Genomic DNA, 20,963 nt, shown 5'->3' with positions numbered 1-20,963 from the left:
ATTACCTTAGCGAGCTGATTTAAAAACAATGAAGAAAAAGATATATGCTAGTAAAAATTCAGCATCATGCTAGTTAAATAATAGCCCTTGCAGGAAGCAATGGAGAAATATGTAATCCATATTTAAGAAATATAATATGACATGCATGGTGAATAGTGCACAAAAAATAAGTATGAACTTCAACTTGAACTATATTTTATAAAGCATCTTTAGTTCAGAGGATACTTAATGTTCCCTAACCATATCTTTTGGACACTCATTACACGAATTGGAGGAAAAAGTTCTTATGAGGTTAGAATTTTTGTAAATGAGATTCCATCTTGATCCAAACAAAAGCAAACTTATTTTACAATCATTTATTGACAGCAAACATAATGTTACTTAAACAAGGAAAAAATTCTTTTCCCCCTATAAATATCCCAAATGATTAAGATACACCATTTTGTTACTTGGAAATATCACTATCTTTTTACTGTTGCAACAAATACTTAGGATAATTGGGATATTTAGGTTTCTTCCTCTTGATCATGATAAATCTAGTTACTCACTCCAGCCTTTCTCTTCAGCTGAGAGAGTAACCAGAGAGTGTTCCCATTCTTTTGATGCTTAGAAAATACAGAAATGTATTGAATACTTGGGTTGTTTAACCATTCAGTGATTGATTAAGCCTGTAGCAGATTAGACTTTTCAATTTTGTACTGCATTTGTCTGGTGTGGGAATAAACAATAGCAGACTTTAAAATTGAGTAGCCCAATCTAATTTCCATGAAATATGTTCCCCATGTTGCACGAAAAACATGTTTGTATGTTGTCATTCACCAAGAAGTTTTTGTAACGTGATATGTCAGACATTGTTGCATGTACCCGCTTGATGGAAACAAAGGATCCATATATATTCTTCTCATGTGTGGAGCAACAAACATAACCAGAGAGGGCCCAAATAAAATAAATCTGAAATTTTAGGATGTTCTACCCTTTACCAAAGGACACAGACATGATCATCTTCCCTCCCTTTTCTCTATTATTATTAAAGAATATATCCTCATGTTCCAATTATTTAACTAGCAAAACTCTAATGAAAAAATTCCTAGTCAGACAAACTACAGTGGATGTAACTACTTTCGTCAATATAAGCAGGAGATGCAAGAGAAGGGGAAGGGGAGGGGAGAGAGAGAGAGAGAGAGAGAGAGAGAGAGAGAGAGAGAGAGAAATACTGTATCAGTGTCTTCAGTTACAGACCATGCAAACTTTGCCATTGGATGCTTCTCGTACAAAGGTCTCTTAATCTTATCAAGAGCTACAAAATTAAATTTTTGAATAACCTTATTCAGAAAACTAAAATTGAATGTGCAGATAAAAAAAAAAAAGGTTGCATACAACTCCAGGAAAGAAAACATGCAAAAACAAAACGTAAGTATCAGCTGAAAGAAAGGGGGGAAAAAGAGAAGAAACCAGAACATAGGTTTAGCATACCAAGAACAGTTTCCAGAATGCTTCCCGACTGAAGAATCTTGGTTTGCAAATTCTTGTTCTATAAAAGAAAAAAGATACTAAAGTTTCTCCTTAAAATATTAAGGAACCATCAGAGGAGTCAAACAGAACATGAACTATCTCATCGAAAGAAGAATGATGTATAAGACATGTTAGAAGAATGACATTTGAAACAATAAAGCCAAGAAATAGAATAAAAAGTACACCTCTTTGAGAAATTTTATCTCTGACTCCGATAAACCTCTCCTGCAAAATAGAAAATAACTGAAGGTAAAAAAATCAAGCCACAAGTGTTTAAATTAAATAGAAGGTACGAACACGGAATAAAAGAGGAGACTTGAACGATTTAGCACTGTGATGCAGCTCTAATAATACGAACTTGACCCAGAGAAGAATTAAGATGTTCATTGCTCACTCCAGGTTGTGCAGAAATTGTCATTCAAAGATACTAAATAGCTTCTATTCAGTTATTCAGAACTACTACTAACACAATGTCATAATATAAATCTAACTAATTGATATTAGGAAGAGTCGAATGTGGAAAAAAGTTTTAAAGGAGTAGTTCTATCACCACAAAGCTTAAGACCCTCATTATTTCTTTCAAAAGAAGATTACATGTCCAGCATAAAGAATAAGGCAGATGCATGGCCCACACTTATGGTTGGAGATACTTTAGCCACATCTTAACCCATGGTTCAAGAACAACGCAATCAAGAAATTCTGCCCCCCCCCCCCAGGGAATTGGATAAATGCCTAAAGATCTCTTTCGGTTTTTATCCTAACAAAGGGAAGGCTATAGTAACTGCTTAAGAGTAAAATCATGGGCAGTAAACAAACTACTGAAAGGCACCATACCTCCGTAAATGCAAATTTTAATTAGGAAAAAGGTACATCATTCTAGCTTTGTGAAGAAAACTGTTCTGTTCCATGATTGCATTAATACTGGAAGTGAAATGATTATCATAACAATTCTTTCATTTCTTCTACAGCATATGATATTCCACTCAATTATGTTGTAAAGCAGATGTTTTATGTTTCAGTCTACAGTCCTTTTAATATTTGATTGGGGCCTATACAAAATTTGCTTACATAAACAAATAAGCCATCATATATATCCAAGACGACCTCATGTAAAAGACGTCAACTTTGAAGCTTGAGGTAGGTCAGGTTTATGTATGAGTTGCAGTGCTCTCACTTCTACTGAACATTAAAATAGAAGTAATTCCTAATATACGCACCGGTAACCATATTTTGCTTTTTTTGAGTCATGCTTGGGATTCAAGATGAAAACATTATATGCATTTTCAAGTTCAAGATATCCAACAAGGCTAGTGAAAAGAACATCCATCATGTCCACATCGACTTGCCACAAAACACCACTGTCATCCCTGTGCACAATAAAAACATATGAATCAATCACTGAAAACAGCAATAATGAGAAAACTCAAAGCTGCCAAACCAATCTGAACCATGCTAGTTCAACACAAACCAATTGAACTAAAAGAAGAAATGGATATACAGAAAAACACACTCTTTTACACAAATATGCAGATTAATAAGAAAAGAAATACAGAAGGAAGCTCAATCCTTCTCAAATCGAGCAGCCAGATGTACGAGGAAAAAGAACACATATAGGATGATGAAATTACCTGTTACCATATGCATCATCCTGACAAGAGAAAACATCTATGGCTTTCTCAAATATTGAAGTAACCTTTTCGCCCATTTGTATTGCATGAACAGAAAAACTGTAAGAATCACATTCGTCATCAATTTGTCATATAACAACAATAACTAAAATTCATAAATTCCTACAAAGCAGATAAAAAGTACCAAGAGGTATTACTTGTAGTTTATGTGACTGACAATGGGAAGATGGTGTCGTTGTTCTTTATCAACACTAATCCTGTAAAACGGAGTGAGGACTTCTCCAATTTGGGGAACCCGTGTATGTTCAAAGATATGATCAATTTTCATAAACCACCGCTCAAGTTCCTCAGGGTGAAGCTTGAAACCTAAAAATATATTGACAGGAAGAACCATTAAGGAACATGCAACCATTTTAAAAAACAAAAGAAACACAAAATTGATAACATGAAAGAAGAAAATGAACACCAAATTTATATACCTTGGTTTCCTTTCCCATCAAATCCAATAAAAATGAAATTCACAGGGACTGGGAGGTACATAGAATCAACTTCCAGAAGCTTGAGATAATTTGCAATATTCCCTGGAACAAGATAAAAAAAAAAGAGACATGGATTAAGTACTTTCAATTAGAACTGAGAGACGAAAGTTCTTATCTTTGTTCTCGAGTGGTCCACCAAACCAGGTCAACGACTCTTCGTTGAAATAGAAGAGAAAAATAGCTTGATGTGCTTAGGGCTTATGATATGGAGAACCATATCAACATTCATAGACAAAACAGTAGGGCTCATGATATGGAGAACCATATCAACATTCATAGACAAAACAGAGTTTCTATATAATATTTTGAAAAGAAACAGACTTCTAGTGCAACATGTATGCTATGGTATCTACAATCTGAATATTGAGCCTACGATACAAAACCAGACCTCTCAAATAGAGCTAAGTTACAAAAGCCTCAAGACTTGAAACCTAAACTCATTTCTATAACTCAACATCCCAGCTCCTTAGCTTTACATGACTCAAGGACACACGCAAGAAACAGCAATGAGATCTATCACCTTTTCTTATAAAAGTAAAACCATAAAAACAACTGCCGATCATTAAATGTCACTCCATCATAGAACTCTGTGCTCTAAAAGCAACAGTAATCAATTATCGAATTACTTGGCACCTAAGTTCAAACAAAATTAATTATGTTATCAACAGACACAAAATCGCCTGAATATGCCACTGGCAGATAACTTTCATTATTTCTAAAAGTTTGAAAGAAAAAAAAAACATCACTTTAAAAGTATGCCTTGTCTTCGAATCCAGGACCCATAAAACTGAAAGAACTCCTTTCTTTCATTTTCTCTGCCCCAAAAAACCTTTAATCAACTTTCGAACCAGTACACAAAATAAAAAACCTGCAAACTTGAGACATAGAGAGAGTATCTATAAATATATAATTTTATTTTTCTTTAAAATATATTATTTATTGCTTTGCTTTCATTTTTTGTTTTTTTTTTATACAGAAAAACAAATAATAAAATAAAAAAAGTCAATTGCCAAGAGGCTAATAGGCTTTAAAACAAAATCCAATGATTATCTCATTCGCTGTTATTTCAACTGAAAGATAAGATGCTGGCTGTTCTACTTCATCCTAATATCATAACTATTTTCCTTAGAGAATATAAATAAATTAAATCGACAACGAACCATCCTCTATAGAAGTTATCACAATTCCCTATCCAAAGTTTGCCAAAACTACCAATCAATAATGACCATGTGTGCATAAATATTGCTAACAAGGGGTAATATATAAGTTTTCTAACTCCTACCTGCATTAGTGAAATTGGCAACACCCTTTTTTCCAGGACTGGAAGATTCCAAATCATCAAAATCTGAAAATTAACAAAAACAATGACATTAAAGGAAATAAAGCAAGCCATTCCTTACCATAATTGAGCAAAAAGTGTGTTTAATAAAAGGGAACAAGCAGTCCTACCACCACGTATGACAGCCTCACTCCAAAACCTACTCTTCTCTTTAAGGTTAAATAAAGAGAAGACTGATGACTTGCTGCTTTTACCAGTTCCAGAGGGAGATCCAGCAGATGCAGAAGCCAAGAACTGAAAAAAAATGACGCCAACAATCAGGATAACATGCATAATCTCATCCTGTAGTTCAACCACAGAGAGAGAGAATGTATGTCTGGATTTAAAACATTCATCTGCTATTGTTTAAAAGAAATTTAAGCTTCTATAACTCATAATGATATTCATTGAAATTAGTCAGGTGTAGAAATCCATTGAAAAAGATAAATGAACCAATGGTTATTCAGAGGTAGTAATTATGGGTAGCTATACAATCAGATCAACCAATACTATATCATCTATGAAAAGCATACACCAAAGGATATCACCTTGAATAGAGCTCAAGGGAAAGTTTTATAGGACACCAATAAGGTCAACAATGCTTTACGGCACGGAGTGGTCAAGCATCAACACGTGTAAACAAAGAGTGTAGCGGAGATGATGATGCTTCATTGGATGTGTGGGCACACAAGAAAGAACATGATTAAGGACGAGGCTATCCGAAGTAAAGTAGGAGTGGCCGCAACTGAAGATAAGATTATAGAAAATTGGTTGAGGTGGTTTGGACAAAACAAAGACCTATGATGATCCGGTTAGAAAATGCGATTATGAGGTAGAAGACTTAGACGGAGATTTTGAGAAGAAATGGAGTACTGGGAACTAACAGAAGACTTGGCAAAGTACCGAGCGCAATGGCGGTCTAGGCCGACCCCACTTAGTGGGATAAGGCTTTGTTGTTGTTGTAATCTTCCCAAAAGTTACATCCCATTTACATTTTCACGAGATGTACATGTGGGTTTTGCTCCAGTGGGAAGATGTAAATTTAAATTTGTGTCCGCCTCCTATTCAACTCACAGGGCTATTGCCTTCTTTTCTGCCTTGGAGATGTAAGTTTACATAAACATATATATATTCCGGCCAAGATGGGTATTAAAATTCCCAAATGGAGAGTTTTACAGCCAACAAGAGACGTATATGTGTGTTTACAGATATACATATACACAGATGCTCTAAGTCCATCACAACTAAGAATAAATTATGTTTTCCCCACACTCATACTGTTGTATAAATTGAATGTCACTAATTGGGCTGCTGAGCATTTCAAATAGAGATTTGCTTTTTCTCTCCCATTTCTAGGTTTAGCATTTAGGGTTTAAAATCAGCAAATCAGTAAGACTATCAAGCCCTTAAGCATCGACATATTAAATCAAAAATTTCCTAATCGCAGAGCAGAGATTAATACATAGAAAGAAAAAAAAAACAAATACATATGCTTTGTAAATGCATCGAGTGAGTGTGGAGAGAGAGAGAGAGAGAGAGAGGACAGACCAGTAAAAGAGTGGAAATCATGAGGATGATTGAAGGCAGAGGAGGAAGCGATCCCCTACGAAACCAAAGACGAAGACGAGAATCCATCTCTTCCGGAATTGAATTACGGGCGGCTACCGTCGCCAAACAGAATTGCTACTCCGAAGAAAAATGCCCACGCAGCGCAGACGCTGACGAACCAAATAAAAAATATTAACCAGTAAAGGAAAAATAACTCTGCATTAAAAGAAAATAGAAAATGGCCTCTCAGTCTCAGTGCACGTCTTATGCGTTGATTTGATAAAAAAAAAAAAAATGCGTTGACGTAGAGCCGTATCCTGCATTTTTATCTTTTATCCTTTGCATTGCATTTTCCTTTTTTGTTAGGTAATTGCTGTAAAATTACATATTTTTCTTCATACGCCATTTTTAATATCTCACATATTTCACTTTAATTTTTACTAGTATAATTAAATAAACTATAAAAAAAAAAAGTGACAAGAAAAAGCTCGTGGGGCAAGAACTAGCAAAATTCACAGCCAAGCTACTCGAGCCAAATTGTTTTTTTTTTTTTACCTACTCGATCCAAATTGTTGGATTTAAAGAAGAATGTCCCACATAAGCCAATACATCATAATTGTTACTGTTATTTTTCCTATCACCAATGTCATCACGGTTGCTGCAACCACTCCAACTATCATCATCTGCTACCACTATAATCCATCATCGTCAACATCATTGTTGTTACCATCCACCACTGTCGCATATTACTTTCACATCGATCGTCGCCACCATCACCCACCATCATCACCGTTGCCATTGCAACCTCCACTAGTACATTTCATCACTATCATCTCTCACATGTATAGTAATGACTCTAGATATACATTAAATTTTGTATTGGAATGTCCTTATTTAGCCAAACAAGAAAATACATTGATTCTAGAAAATAAATTTTCATCATGTCAAATTCTATTGCTTTAGAATTTGTTGGAAATTTTAAAATTTCCTCATCCAAACATAGTGTTAGAAATTTCAAGAATTTTGAATCTCCAATTGGATTTTTTTTTATTTTTCCAAAATTTTTCTGATATAAAAGCTTCTGAAATATTTTTATATTTTTATAGTTATTTACTCACTTTGTTGTAAGCCTATTTGACTGAACAATTAAAAGACAGAGAGTGGGGTGCGACACAGCAAAGAGAGGAGTGATGTGTAATTATGAGGTTTGTCTTATCTCACCCCATTATGCCTTTATTATAATAGTAGGGAAGGTAAATTCCTTGCCTCAATAGAATTACAACTCTAATAGGATAATATATAATGTACAAAATATGGTTGACTTCCACAAGGGTATCCCAAGATAATAGGATTTACACAATCACATTCCTAAATCATTAGGACTGCAATACTCCCCCTTGAGTGCGTAAATACTCAAACAAAACGTTGCATCAGGTCTTCAGCGATGAAGGTAAATCATTTGATGAAGTCGTCAACACAACGAGCAAATGCGAATCTCAAATTAATGAAAGCATGCATTAGTAGTAAAACTCACAAAATCTCGCTATGGTAAAACCCAATATAGGTGAAAAACTCATAGACTAAGGAAAAACATGAGAAGTGTGCATAATTTAAAAACTAAACATTAAACACGATGAAAGTAGGAAACCTTACAAGGGTATGACCAGCCAATGATGGATGTCTTATTAAAACCCAGTCAAGTAGCAAAAACCCAGTAGGAAAAATGCTCCTAGTATAGGAAAAAGTGTACATGAAGATCAAGTGAGTATACTTTTGGATACTCTTCTTGAGTTTGGCAAAAACTTCCAAATAAAAGAACTACAAGTTATCCACGTCATAACGTTTAAACATACTAATTCCTTGGACGAGCTTCTAAAAAGTAGAATTGGGCAATGGCTTCATCAAGCGATTGCCCATTTTGTCTTGAGAACAAATTTGCTTGACTTCAATGTTCTAATGTTGTTGTTGTTGTTGTTGTTGTTGATGTGTATAAAAGAATTTCAGCACAAATGGGCGCTATATTGACACAAAGATTGCGCACCCACGCGCCCGTAAGTGCGAGACATCAGGCTCATACCCAGTAACCAACTATAACGGTGAATGAGGTTTGGCAGCCGTGGGCCTCAGCAGACCAACATGGCTGCATGCAATATTGCATAACCCCAGGCAGATACCAACAACGTGGTTCGCGTAACCAAGGCTCGAGCTGTCAATTGAAAACGCATTATAAAAGCTTATGCCAAGTCATTTTCGGTATGAACATGGTGTACTGGATGTTTAACTTCAATCCCAACAGGCATGCAATAATCGTTGAAAGACTCTGACGCAAACTCTCTAACATTATTCATTTGAATCGACTTAATCGGATAATTAGGATGGTAAGCCCTAAGCTTAATGATTTGAGCTAGGAGTTTCACAAAAGCAACATTGCGTGTGGACAATAAGCAGACAAGTGACTAACGTATTGATGCATCAACCAACACCATAAAGTATCTGAACGGTCTACATGTTGGTTGGATATGTTCATAAAAATCCCCTTTAATCCTCTGAAGAAACTTAGGGGAGTTGTGAGTAATTTTTGTAGCAAAGGGTTGAGTAATTAACATCCTTAAGGAGCATGCTTTGCAAGACAAATATCTTACATAAGAGCTCAAATTGCTAGTTAAAGGATTCTTGTGTAATACTTTGAGGATACGGTGAATCATATCTCGTACTAGATGTCCCAAATGGTTGTGCCAAAGCAACAAAACGCTTTGAAACCGGGCACAGGGTCGGCCACATGGTGGGTCTTAATGGCTAGAATAGTCGTGATGTACAACCCACTCACAAGACATTCCAACTTATCGTGAGTACATTTTTTGGCCATATTTGTAATAAGTGCTACAAAGAAATTCAGAATCACTCTTCAATGGTTTCAATATGATCTTTATTCTCTCGAATATCTTTAAAGCTCAACAATGTTCTTTCATAACAGAGAGAATAAAGGGTCTCTTTAAGGGTTAATTTAGTACCATTGGACAACATTATGGGCATTTTCGTATCCATCGATTAGGTTGGATGAGCTTCAGAGGGTTGTCAGAGGTGCATTTTTTGGTGTGAAGTTAGTAAAATAGTGTTGCTCATGCAAAGTGGTGTGCGTAGTCATAATATATGCCAGACAGCTAATTTTCCCACAAGACATACTTAGAAATAAATTAATTGGATTCGTTACATACATAAAATATAATTCCATTCATTCAATAAATTATTTGAGAAATAATATTTATAAATTGATGATCCAAACTTAAAACAAAACAACCAAACAAATTATCCAACAACTTAGAAAATTGGTCAAAATTTAAATCATAAAAAAAATAAAATAAAATAAAATTGGAGGAGGGGGTTACAGCCATTAGAGGAAATCCCTCCCAAACATGTCTGGAAAAATAAATTTATTCTTCCATAGGAGCGAATGCCTCCTGAAAATCTAAAATCTCCATGGTGATAATGGTATTATCTTCTGGATTTTTTCCACATGTGCAACGTTAGTCTCACAATGTGTATGATACTTTGCAATAGCCTTAGGTAGCTCGACATATGCGTGACCAATGTTTCATTGATCCACAACGATATTACATGTCCAATTTAGTGGAATCCGATTGAACAATAGCTTTATCTTATTCTTGAAGTTATGGGCTTTAGGGGCGAGAGAATCGCATTTCTGGGTCGAATTTTCTCAGTTGCTAGGGCCTCTGCTATGTTAACCTTGAGCTTGTGGTTGTGATTTCTCCCCATTTCCACGACCACAAAGCGGTTCCTGCGTCATTTGTGGTTTCTAGAAATAGTCACATGCGCTTCAGGCATAGCGTTCGAGCCAATAGGTCAAGCTTGATGATTTTTCATCAACAACTGGTTCTACTTTTCAGCAATAAGTAAAATAGAGATCAAATCCGAAATTTTGGTGAACTTATGTGCCCTGTATTGTTGTTGCAAGACAATATTTATGGCATAAAAGGTCGAATATATCTTATCCAAAAGATCATGTTGGGTCAAGTCCTCATGACAGACTTGAGCAGTGATTAGATTCGACAAACTTCAGAGTTGTATTCATTCACGGATATAAAGTCTTGCAAGCGTAAGTGATGCCAATTTTGTCTTGCTTCAGGCAAGAAGATGTATCTGGTCATTGAAGTGTTCAGCTAGAGCGAACTAGAAAGTGCGTAGATCCTCTTCATCGAGGTACTTGGTTTGCAGTGCATCATGCATATGTCTTCGAATGAAGATTATGGCGATGGCTTTGTCGACCTCACCAACTGGAACGTCTGTAGCCTCTTCAATGGTGGCTTTAAGACTTTTGGCGATGAGGTGGAGCTTCATGTCTTGAATCCACTTTAGGTAGTTTTTTCCATATACTTCAAGAACGGTGAAATCGAGCTTATTCACATATCCCTGCAACGGATGGAGCAACAACGTGGTTAGTCATATAAAAAGCCGTGGACATACAGGTGTAGTATAGACATGTATTGGTTTAATTTAACACGAAAACTTCAAGTTTCATGGTGTATATTTTGAATTGAAAAATTTTGGTTTCAAGGGCGCTAAATTCAAAACTGTAGGTTCGATTTTAGTTTGAACTTTTGGTCCATAAAAAAGGTTCCTACAAAAACACAAAATATAATATACAACTAAAGTGTAGTGAATCTGGGGTTTGCTTTAGGAACCCAAGTGTGAGTAGCTTCAGGACTATGAAAGGATGTTAATGGTTCAAAGAAAAGAATAAAATATTGGATCGTTAATGCCAAAAAAAGGGACTTCAAGCAAAAAATTTTGGAATTTTGTCGAATTAATAGACTGCCGGTCACTTTAATTAATTCAAGGCTTATTTTTAGCTACGCCTCTTGAAACTTTATTTTGATCCCACTTTGCCCTTATAACTCAAAAGTCACCATTTTACTTCCTTAAACTTGAAATTCGTTCCACATTGACTTGTGGACTCTATTTTCTCCCTAAAACTTATAAGTTGCCTCTGAAACATATGTAGGACCCAACACCCAATAAAGATATGTCATATGTGCAATAAATTTGATTATAAATCTTCATTATGTGTTAACATTCAACAGTCAAAAGAATATTAAGTTTAAAAGAAATTGAAGAGATGAAAAAAATGAAAAAGAAATTGATTAGCCTACCGTACCCAAAACAAATCCATATAAGAATTGACAGATCTAAGGTAATGTGGAGTGAATTTTGAGTTTTATAGAGACGAATTTCAAACTTCAGGGGGCAAAGTGTAGCGAACTATGAGTTTCAGAGAGTAAAATGGCGATTTTTTAGTTACAAGGAGTAACATGAGGTTAAAATTGAGTTTTAGGGCATGTAGCTAAAAATAAGCCTTAATTCAATAGATCGGAACTATTCAGGTTCAATCGTGGAAGCAAAACAATAATGTTTGGGTCATATTAGTTTTGGTTGGCTACGGGCCAAGCAATTATGAAAATATAGCCTAGCATGGCTGTAACTTACGATATCCTAAAATATTTAGATGTGGTTAAGAAATGGGGGATGCCAAAAATATGGCGTTGGGTTGAAAAAATCGCACCCCAACACATAATGGCTGGTTACGATGTTACACGAGTAACACGACCCTGTAGCGCGACTGCAGGCTTTTTAGGCTCGGGGACCCGGCTACAGAACAGCCAAGTCCACCGCACAGCAAGCTGCGGTCTTGTTGCAAGTTTGGGCCAAGGGAATCAGGCGGGACTGGCAGCGCATGAGGCTGCTGCAGATGCGTTGGGGAGTGGGAGCGAAGCTCAACAGCTGCTGGTTTCCATTTTTGGGTCAAGTCTGAAACGAAGCCCAATAAAGCTTTGAAAAAATCTTGCCGGTATGCGGGCTTGGGATGGGTGTAGGATTACAACTCAAAGCCTGTAGATTAGGTAAATTCCTTACCTCTAATAAGATTACAATTCTAATGAGATTATATCTAACATACAAGATATGATATAAGGCTTCGTGCTAGGTAGAGATAAGAATATACATATAAGGCTTACATGATCTACTCCCATAGGCGATGTGGGATGTTACACTATTTATCCACCAACTTTTTAATGATACTTTTAATGACAACTCTAACCTTTTGCAAAATGACTTATAAGGCCATCTTTAACTATTTTATTCTTTTATTTTTGTATTAAATTATGAAAATAGAAGGAACAAAAACATGAGCCCAGCAAGTTGAAACCACCGTACACAGCACCAACCAAGTTGAAACCATCGTTTTCCTCATCTCTTATGTCAATTCCTTCCCATCCATTCGAAATCTTCATCAAACACCATAGACCCATTACAATTACCTTAAGAAACCTTACTCTCTTTCTTTTTCTCTCATACCCATATATAGTTGCGGCAATCCATGTGGAACTGTGCTCAGTTCATCTAATTGACGTGGTTTTGATACCCCTCTTCTACGATTAGTCCTCTACTTGAGTTGTAATTGCAAAGAGCGACTACGAGGTCGACCGAGGATGTTGCTCATTTTCATAGTCTTGATTAAATTAGAGACAGAATTGGCTGACAGTGAAAAAAGGGTTGCTTGCCATCGAGTGGGTGGATGTGTGGTGGTGGTTGATTTTATTTGCAAGGGATAGTTTAGGAATATCAGTGGGTGGGAAAATAGTGTTTTTCTTTTTTACCTTTTAAGTGGGGTGGGAAAATAAGATGATGTAGGGAAATATGGTTGTGGGATGAGTTTAACAGCTCTCTTCATAAATTGTGGAACGAAAATTAAAATTACTGTTTCCGATCCAATCCTTCCGAAACACACTCCTAATAAATGTATTCTTTTCCATCCTCATGTCTACCGTTAAACCCCTTATACACTACCATAGTTGAATTCATCACGCTTTTTTTAATTGAAATTTATCTAATATGACTTTATTCTCACATAACTTTAAATATAAAGTTTACCGATGCTTAACTAGTTTCCTTCAATGCAATTTTTTTCACATAGCATATCTATCTGGAAGTGATAATAAACTAGCCCAGAATGTGCTTTAAGTGTTTTGTTTTTAAGGAAACACCAAATAGGCGCTTTGTTAGGATGTACTTTCAAGGAAACACTTCATAATGACACTTAGTACTCTGATTAAATGATATTTTTCTTTATTTGTAAGTGAAAAGTTTTAGATTCAGATTTTGAAAATAGCAAATTTGCAACCAATTTATTCCCTCCCCCTTTAATGTAAATATAGTATTGTATTAAAAAAAGAAACACTTCATAATTTAATAGTAGTTTCAACATTCTCCTAATAAATGCTTTTTGCAAAAGTTACATCTAGTAATTTAAGTGATTGTGTTTAAGCACTTACTACTTATTCTAATTTATTGAGATCTCATTTATTTTTTTCTCTTTCTCTAGTCGAATACATTTTTAGTAATATTATTCCCATCTCCTCCCCCCCCCTTTTTCCGGCGTGTTTTATCTCCCCCGCCTACCTTAAGATAAAAAATTGATTTACAAATTTATTCCCATGCAAAATGTCTTTTAAAGATCTAAACATCAACCAATAAGATTTCACCACATAAATATTTGTTATTCTTGACCTAAACATCAACCAATCAGCATTGGTAGTAAGGTGATATAGCATTGATACTCATGATTTTGGGTTCGAAGGCTGGTAAAGGACAATCAGAATGCCCTCCCCCTATATGAACCCCATCAAGTCCACACCCACCGCTCGTCCTCCTCCACTTCGGCCTCGATGTCGGCTCGCAATAGGTTGCCAATCACTATGTCTGCCAACGTCGTAACAGTCCGCGACTCGTAATAGGTTACTAATCACCATATCCGCCAACGTTGATTGTCATATGCTTGTTTTATTTATCTAGTTTCTGTTAAAGAAAATGAATTTCATTAATTAAGTGATGAGATTACAATATTGGTATATATATATATATCTACAACCTTCCACACTTTCACATAACTCTAACCTTCTAACTAACTTGCCACCTATTATAATAGTCTCAACTAATTAACCAACCTAATACAACAATCTCAAGAAACTAACCAACTCTAAGTTTTATCACCAACTAAATCATTTATAATACTATCCTTAACATCCCCCCTTAAACTAAACTGAGGAGTTCGAAGGGATAGTTTGGATCTTAAGAGCTGAAACATGTCCTTGGAAAGAGACTTTGTGCAGATATCTGCAATCTGATCTTGAGTACAGACAAAATGAACTGAAATGGCCTTCGATAACACTTTTTCTCGAATGTAGTGATAATCGATCTCAACATGCTTTGTTCTGGCACGAAACAAAGGATTTTTTGCAAGAGAGATGGTTGATTGATTGTCACACAAGAGTTGAGGAATACAAGCAAGAGAGAAGCCAATATCAACAAGTAACTGGCATATCCATGTAATTTCAGTCGCAGTATTAGCTAGAGATCGATATTCAGCCTCTGTGGAGGAATGAGCTACTATTGGTTGTTTCTTAGCACTCGAACTAATGATGGAGGATCCCAGAAAAATACAATAACCACCAATTAATCTTCGATCAAGTGTACATCATGCCCAATCAACATCAGAGAAGGCTTTGAGACATGGAGCGGAAGTAGATTTGAAAACCAAAGACCAATAACAATATAACCCTTAAGATATTGAAGGATTCTTTTGACAGCTTGAAAATGAGATTATCTTGGATTATGCATGAATTGACAAATAAGGTTGATTGCAAAGGATAAATCAGGCCGAGTCCAAGTGAGATATTATAAAGCACCAACCAAAGATCGATATTCTGTAGGACTTTCAAGCAATGGAGAGGAGTGATCCAGCTTGGATGTACTAAGAGGAGTAACACATGGTTTTGATCCATCCATGTTAGCCTTCTTTAATAGATCCAAGATATACTTAGTTTGTGAAATGAAGATGCCTTTGGATGATCTCTGAACTTCAATTCCCAGAAAATACTGAAGTGCACCAAGGTCTTTGTGTCACGCCCCTGACCCAGGTCGACAATAAAAACTCGAACTCAAATTCGAAACGTGAGTTAAAAGCTAAATAAATAAAAGAAAATTGACACGGGTTGGAATATAAATTCCTCTTATTAAAATAATGGGTAAAGTACAAAAAACTACTTCAACTATTGGTGTCACGACACTTTCATACCTCATCTTTTAAAATTGACAATGTCATACCTCATCTTACGAATTTGTGCCAATGTTATACCTTCCGTTAATTTATCAGTAAAATGCTGACGTGGCTTGATCTAGACCCCACTTTCTATTAAAAAATTAATAAAATATTAAAAAACTAAAAAAAATCATTTAATATTTTTAAATATTAAAATAATAAAGAAAAGTTAAAAAACAAAAAAAAAAAAAAAAAAAAAAAAACACCAAAAAAACAAAACATTTCGTCCCTTCCACCCCATCCCCCCTTCTCTCTCTCCCCATCTTCATCTTCTTCCCTGCTTAATCTTCAACCAAAAAAAAAAAAATTTTGAAAACCCATCAACCCCCAACCCCCTCGAAGAAGAAGAAGAAGAAGAAGAAGGAGGAGGAAGAAGAAGAAAAAGAAGAAGAAGAAGGAAGGAGGAGAAGAAGAAGAAGAAGAAAAAAACCCAACCCAGTTCGTCCCCCCCCCCCCCCCAAAAAAAACAAATCCAACCCCCTGCAACCTAGAAAGAAGAAGAAGGAGGAGGGGGAAGAAGAAGAAGAAAAAAAAAATCCAAATCCCGTTCGCTAGCCCGATTCTACGGGTGGAGAACCTGGGCGCGGAGAAAATGGGGGGAATGGGTGTGGAGTTAAGGAGTGCGGTGTGTAGAGGAGGGAAGAGGGTGGGTGCGGGGGAAGATAATTGGTTTTTTTTTTCTTTTTCTTTTTCTTTTTTCTAGGTTGCAGCAGATAGGGGGAAGAAGAGGAAAGAAGATGAAGATGGGGGAGAAGAGAGAAGGCCCGGGAGGGGGGGAAGGGACAAATATTTTTTTTTCTTTTTTCTAGGTTGCAGCAGGTAGGAAAAAGAGGAAGGGAGATGAAGATGGGGGAGAAGAGAGAGGGCGCGCAGAGGGGAAGTTTTGTTTGGTTTTTTTTTTATTTTTTATTTTATAATATTTAAAAAATATTAAATGATTTTTTTTAGTTTTAAATAATTTTTTAATAAAAAATGGGTCCCAAATCAAGCCACGTTAGCATTTAACTGAGAAATTAACAGAAAAACTGACCTAGGTATGATATTGGCACAAATTCGTAAGATGAGGTATGACATTGTCATTTTAAAAAATGAGGTATGAAAGTGTCCTGAGACCAATAGTTGAGGTAGTTTTTTGTATTTTACCCTAAAATAATTCATGATTCTTAAACAAATGAATAATTCTTTACAACCTACAGTAAATAGGTGAATAAACTTTCTATTCTCACATCTAATCCGATCTCATCCTACCTACCCTCTTGAATGTCTAGTTCGGAAACCTACATAACTAAGAGGGATGAGCTTCAACAACTCAGTAGGGGCATTACCTTATCACAGTAAATTGACAATATTAAATTAAGTGTTATGAAATCATATAGCCAAACATCAAATCATAAATTATAACGATGCACGTATGCAATCCAACCTCTTTAACTACACCCGTTAATTTATATAATAAAACACGTAGATCTGCACATCTTATACCATGCATTTTACCACTGCAATGGTGGTTCAAATGTTCTATTATAGAAACTAACCCCCATACGATATCCCAAGTTCATAAACCCCTTTTCCTAGCCATTTTATCTAATTTATTGATCTGCAGCCCAAATCACCCACATCAACAATTTCCTCCGATATCATATTCTAATGTGCACACCGGACTAGCCTGGAACTGGTTTCCCAATGAATAGATTCAACTACACAAAAATCATCTCCAACTACCCTTATTTCCGAATTCAAATCTCAATATTGAAGTTCCAACCACATTACCATGAATGATGCACAAATAATGTCATTCCATCTTTCACATGTATCACAGTATATTCTTAACGAATAACATTTCAACATTAATTCCATAACCAATAACAAGTAAACGACCAACTAAAGCAATAATCTAAATAACATCGAGCCACATTAATCAACCAAAACGAATATAGTACTTCACGAAATTTAATAGAATCAATCTCTGTAAAGGTTTGCCGTATTTTCCCTACCTGGATTCCAAAGCTAAAACAAAGATCCATGTCATTACCATAATAGCTAAGTTCCACGTACTTATTCACGTCACTACCGATATAGCTAAACTCCACGCACTTATTCATGTCACTACCAAAATTGCTAAGGTCCACGTACTTGAGTAAACTTCTTGATCACTCCTAAATCATCATGTATTTCTTCCACCGTATTTCTTTTCTAATCACTCTCCACATAAACATATATCTATCTATATATACATAATATACGTGAATCACATGCACAAGCATGCAACATTTTGCATGATCTCAAAGAATGGAGCGGGAAAGCTCCTATTTATATGAGTGCGAGGCGGCCAACAATGACTTCTAATTGGTTGGTTTGGCTGCCAGACAATGGTGGCATGCAATGTGTCGACCAAATAAGGAAGAAATGATACGAGGCAGCCACCCAAAGCTAATTGAAGCCACGTCCAAGTTATAGCTTCCATTAGTCAACAACTAGAGTTATACCTGGCATTTTAAACCCAACCTGTTAAGTCGACCCGACTCGTTAAAATGAGTATTCGGGTGAGTGTTTAACAGGTCAACCCGTTAAGCACCTGTTAAATAACGGGTCATTTTGGGTGAACCTGTGATACCCGTTAACACCCGTTATTGAGGGCTTTTGTGTAATTTCAATAGTCAATAATGAAACCCTCAGTCTGTCTTTGAGAGGTTTTTGGTGGGGGAAAGAGATGAAATGCAGAATGTGCTCTCCGGGTGTTTGATGAAATGACCTTGTGAAGATGGAATGTCATGTTGTCGACTTTGACAATAATGTCGCTTGGTAATCTAGTGGTGGAAAACCTATAAAGATGAGATTATGAAGCGAGTTTTGGCAAATTGGTGCATTGTTTTCAAATGGGTCTCCAGCAGAAAAATCGAAAATGTGAGGTTTTTAAATTAAATTTAACCACTGAACTCACCATGCTTGCCTTTGGAGCTTGATTTCTCAGTTGCCGCCGTCACCGCCTCTAATGCTGCCATTCTCTCAACCAGGTAATGTCTCTGTGGATCTGCCTCTTGAGTGAAAGAAAACCCTTTTGAGTAGGGAATCAGAAACCCAGATCCATGAAAGAGACGAATGGGGAAAGGGATTGACTTCAGTTCACTGAAACAACTGAGAGATTGAAGGAATAAAAGGAAGGTTGATAGGAATGGAAGGGTGGAAGAAATTGGGTGGTTGTGATATTCCATGATAATCAATTCAGCATTTGGAGAGAGAGAGAGGGACAAGAGAAACATCGAAAGAAAAAAGAGAAGAAAAAGTTAACGGGTGAAACAGGTGACCCGTTAGCTTAACGGGTTGGGTTCGGGTGACCTGTTAAATTAACGGGTCAGGTTGAACTCGACCCAAACCCAATAAACCCGACCCGTTTACAGGTCTAACTAGAGTGCTTATTAGGCACTTCTAGCACAATCTAATAAAAGATAGGAAAAAAAGTTGGAAAGAAAACCATACGTTTAAAATGTATATGTTAATTCATATGTATATATTATATGGGTTAATATATATATATATATATATATATATTAAGTGGAAATAAAATATATAATTGAAAATCAAAATTAATCTGGTAAATCAAATTTGTAGTAAAATATATTTTCAAAATAAGGGTTCTCACACTTTGATAGGAAAAGGTGAGCTAAGCTGAGAAACAACTAGGGGTGGGCACGGTGCGGTTCGGTGCGGTTCCACCCCTAAATTGGAACCGAAACCGAAATATATTAACGGTTCGATTCGGTGCGGTTCCACTTAAATTTATTACTAGAACTTTACGGTTCGGTCTACACCGGTTTCGATTCGGTTCTTGCCGGTTTACGGTTCCTAATAATAAATTATTTGAACACCAAATCATTATGCATTCAAATACATCTTCTAAAATTGATTACATAAAGTTGCATACAACACATCTTTTTTAATGCAAATGTCTTTGGTAGTGGCACCAAGTCAACAAAAAGAGACAACTAAAATACATATGCACTGGTCAATCAGTCAACAAACAAAAAAATGATGAAGCAAATTACAGGTTTTCAAACTTCAGAGAGCAAGCAAGAAGCAGCAGCTCTTGTACACAATTTTTCAACCTATTTTTCAACCTATTATACCATGACATGTGTGTGTATATATAATTTATTTATTTATTATTAATAAAACGGTTCGGTTCGGTTCGGCCAGTTCTTGGTCATTCAAAACCGGAACCGGAACCGGTTTGAACGGTTCGGTTCGGTTTTTCACTCAAAGTTGACTTTTCCGATCAACATGGTTTTTTTCCGTTTTTTTTCTTACGGTTCGATGCGGTTTTGCGGTTTGGCGGTTTTTATGCCCACCCTTAGAAACAACATGCTTGCAGGCTGAAGTAGATAGCCATGTGACAATAATGTCATCAACATATACCAAAACAAAAATCATGGGATCCTTTTTGACAAACAATGAGTGATCGAATTAAGATCCAGTGAAGCCAAGAGTTTTCAATGCTCCATGTAGTTTTTCATACCAAGCTCAAGGAACATATTTAAGACCATATAATGATTTGTGTAATTGGCAAATATGAGTAGGGTGAATGGCATCTTCAAAACCAGGAGGCTGTTCATAAACACAGATTCAGACAAGGTCACATGCCAAAATGCATTGCTTACGTCTAGTTGACTTAGACTCCAATCAAACTGAGCAGCAAGAGTAAGTAGTAATCGAATAGTCATAGGTTTAGCCACTGGACTAAAAGTCTCAGTATAATCCAACCTTTCTTGCTAATGAAAACCTTTGGCAACTAAGTGAGCTTTGTACCTATCTATGGTACCATTAGGTTTTCTTTTAATCCTGAAAACCCATTTGCATCCCACAATGTTTTGATAATCAGTTTTGGGTACTAAGGACCAAGTACTATTACGTTGCAAGGCATGAAACTCCTCATGCATTGCCTTAACGCAATGTGGATATTTTAAAGCTTGTAGGTAGGTGGTGGGAACAAATTCATGAGAAAGATGAGAAAATAGATGATGTTTTGTTGCAAAAAAAGGCTTTGAGTTTGTAAATACCATATTTGGACTTGGTTTTGCATAGGATGTGTATTTGTAGGGACTGAGTAAGATAGAGGTACTAAAGGTGATATAGAGGCTATTTGAGAAGAGTTACTAGGCATGATATGGGGTGAAGATGACTGTGGAGGTGGAGTGATATGACTGATCTGTGGTTCAGTGGGTATGGTATTTGGAGATGAAGATGTTCAT

At 36.1% G+C, this 20,963-nt stretch overlaps 1 protein-coding gene across 1 annotated transcript in view; it reads right to left on the bottom strand.

Moving 5' to 3' along the window:
• LOC103965040 overlaps positions 1–6,781 on the bottom strand; it is a 29,018-nt gene extending 22,237 nt beyond the window's left edge. Inside the window, exons 1-10 of the mRNA XM_009378059.3 lie at positions 6,546–6,781; positions 5,129–5,252; positions 4,962–5,024; positions 3,620–3,721; positions 3,338–3,506; positions 3,141–3,239; positions 2,730–2,879; positions 1,698–1,737; positions 1,474–1,531; positions 1,215–1,297 (exon numbers count right to left, since the gene is read on the bottom strand). Coding sequence (XP_009376334.2) covers positions 1,215–1,297; positions 1,474–1,531; positions 1,698–1,737; positions 2,730–2,879; positions 3,141–3,239; positions 3,338–3,506; positions 3,620–3,721; positions 4,962–5,024; positions 5,129–5,252; positions 6,546–6,632 — 975 coding nt within the window. The 5' untranslated portion in view covers positions 6,633–6,781. The remainder of the gene's footprint in view (positions 1–1,214; positions 1,298–1,473; positions 1,532–1,697; positions 1,738–2,729; positions 2,880–3,140; positions 3,240–3,337; positions 3,507–3,619; positions 3,722–4,961; positions 5,025–5,128; positions 5,253–6,545) is intronic.
• Between the last annotated feature and the right edge of the window lie 14,182 nt (positions 6,782–20,963).

Source organism: the organism of the source record quoted next, unplaced genomic scaffold, assembly GCF_019419815.1.
Source record: "Pyrus x bretschneideri cultivar Hongxiangsu unplaced genomic scaffold, Pyrus_bretschneideri_v1 Contig14, whole genome shotgun sequence".
NCBI lineage: Eukaryota > Viridiplantae > Streptophyta > Magnoliopsida > Rosales > Rosaceae > Pyrus > Pyrus x bretschneideri.
The sequence above is the reverse complement of the archived record's forward strand: the minus strand, read 5'-3'. Positions and strand labels throughout refer to the sequence as shown.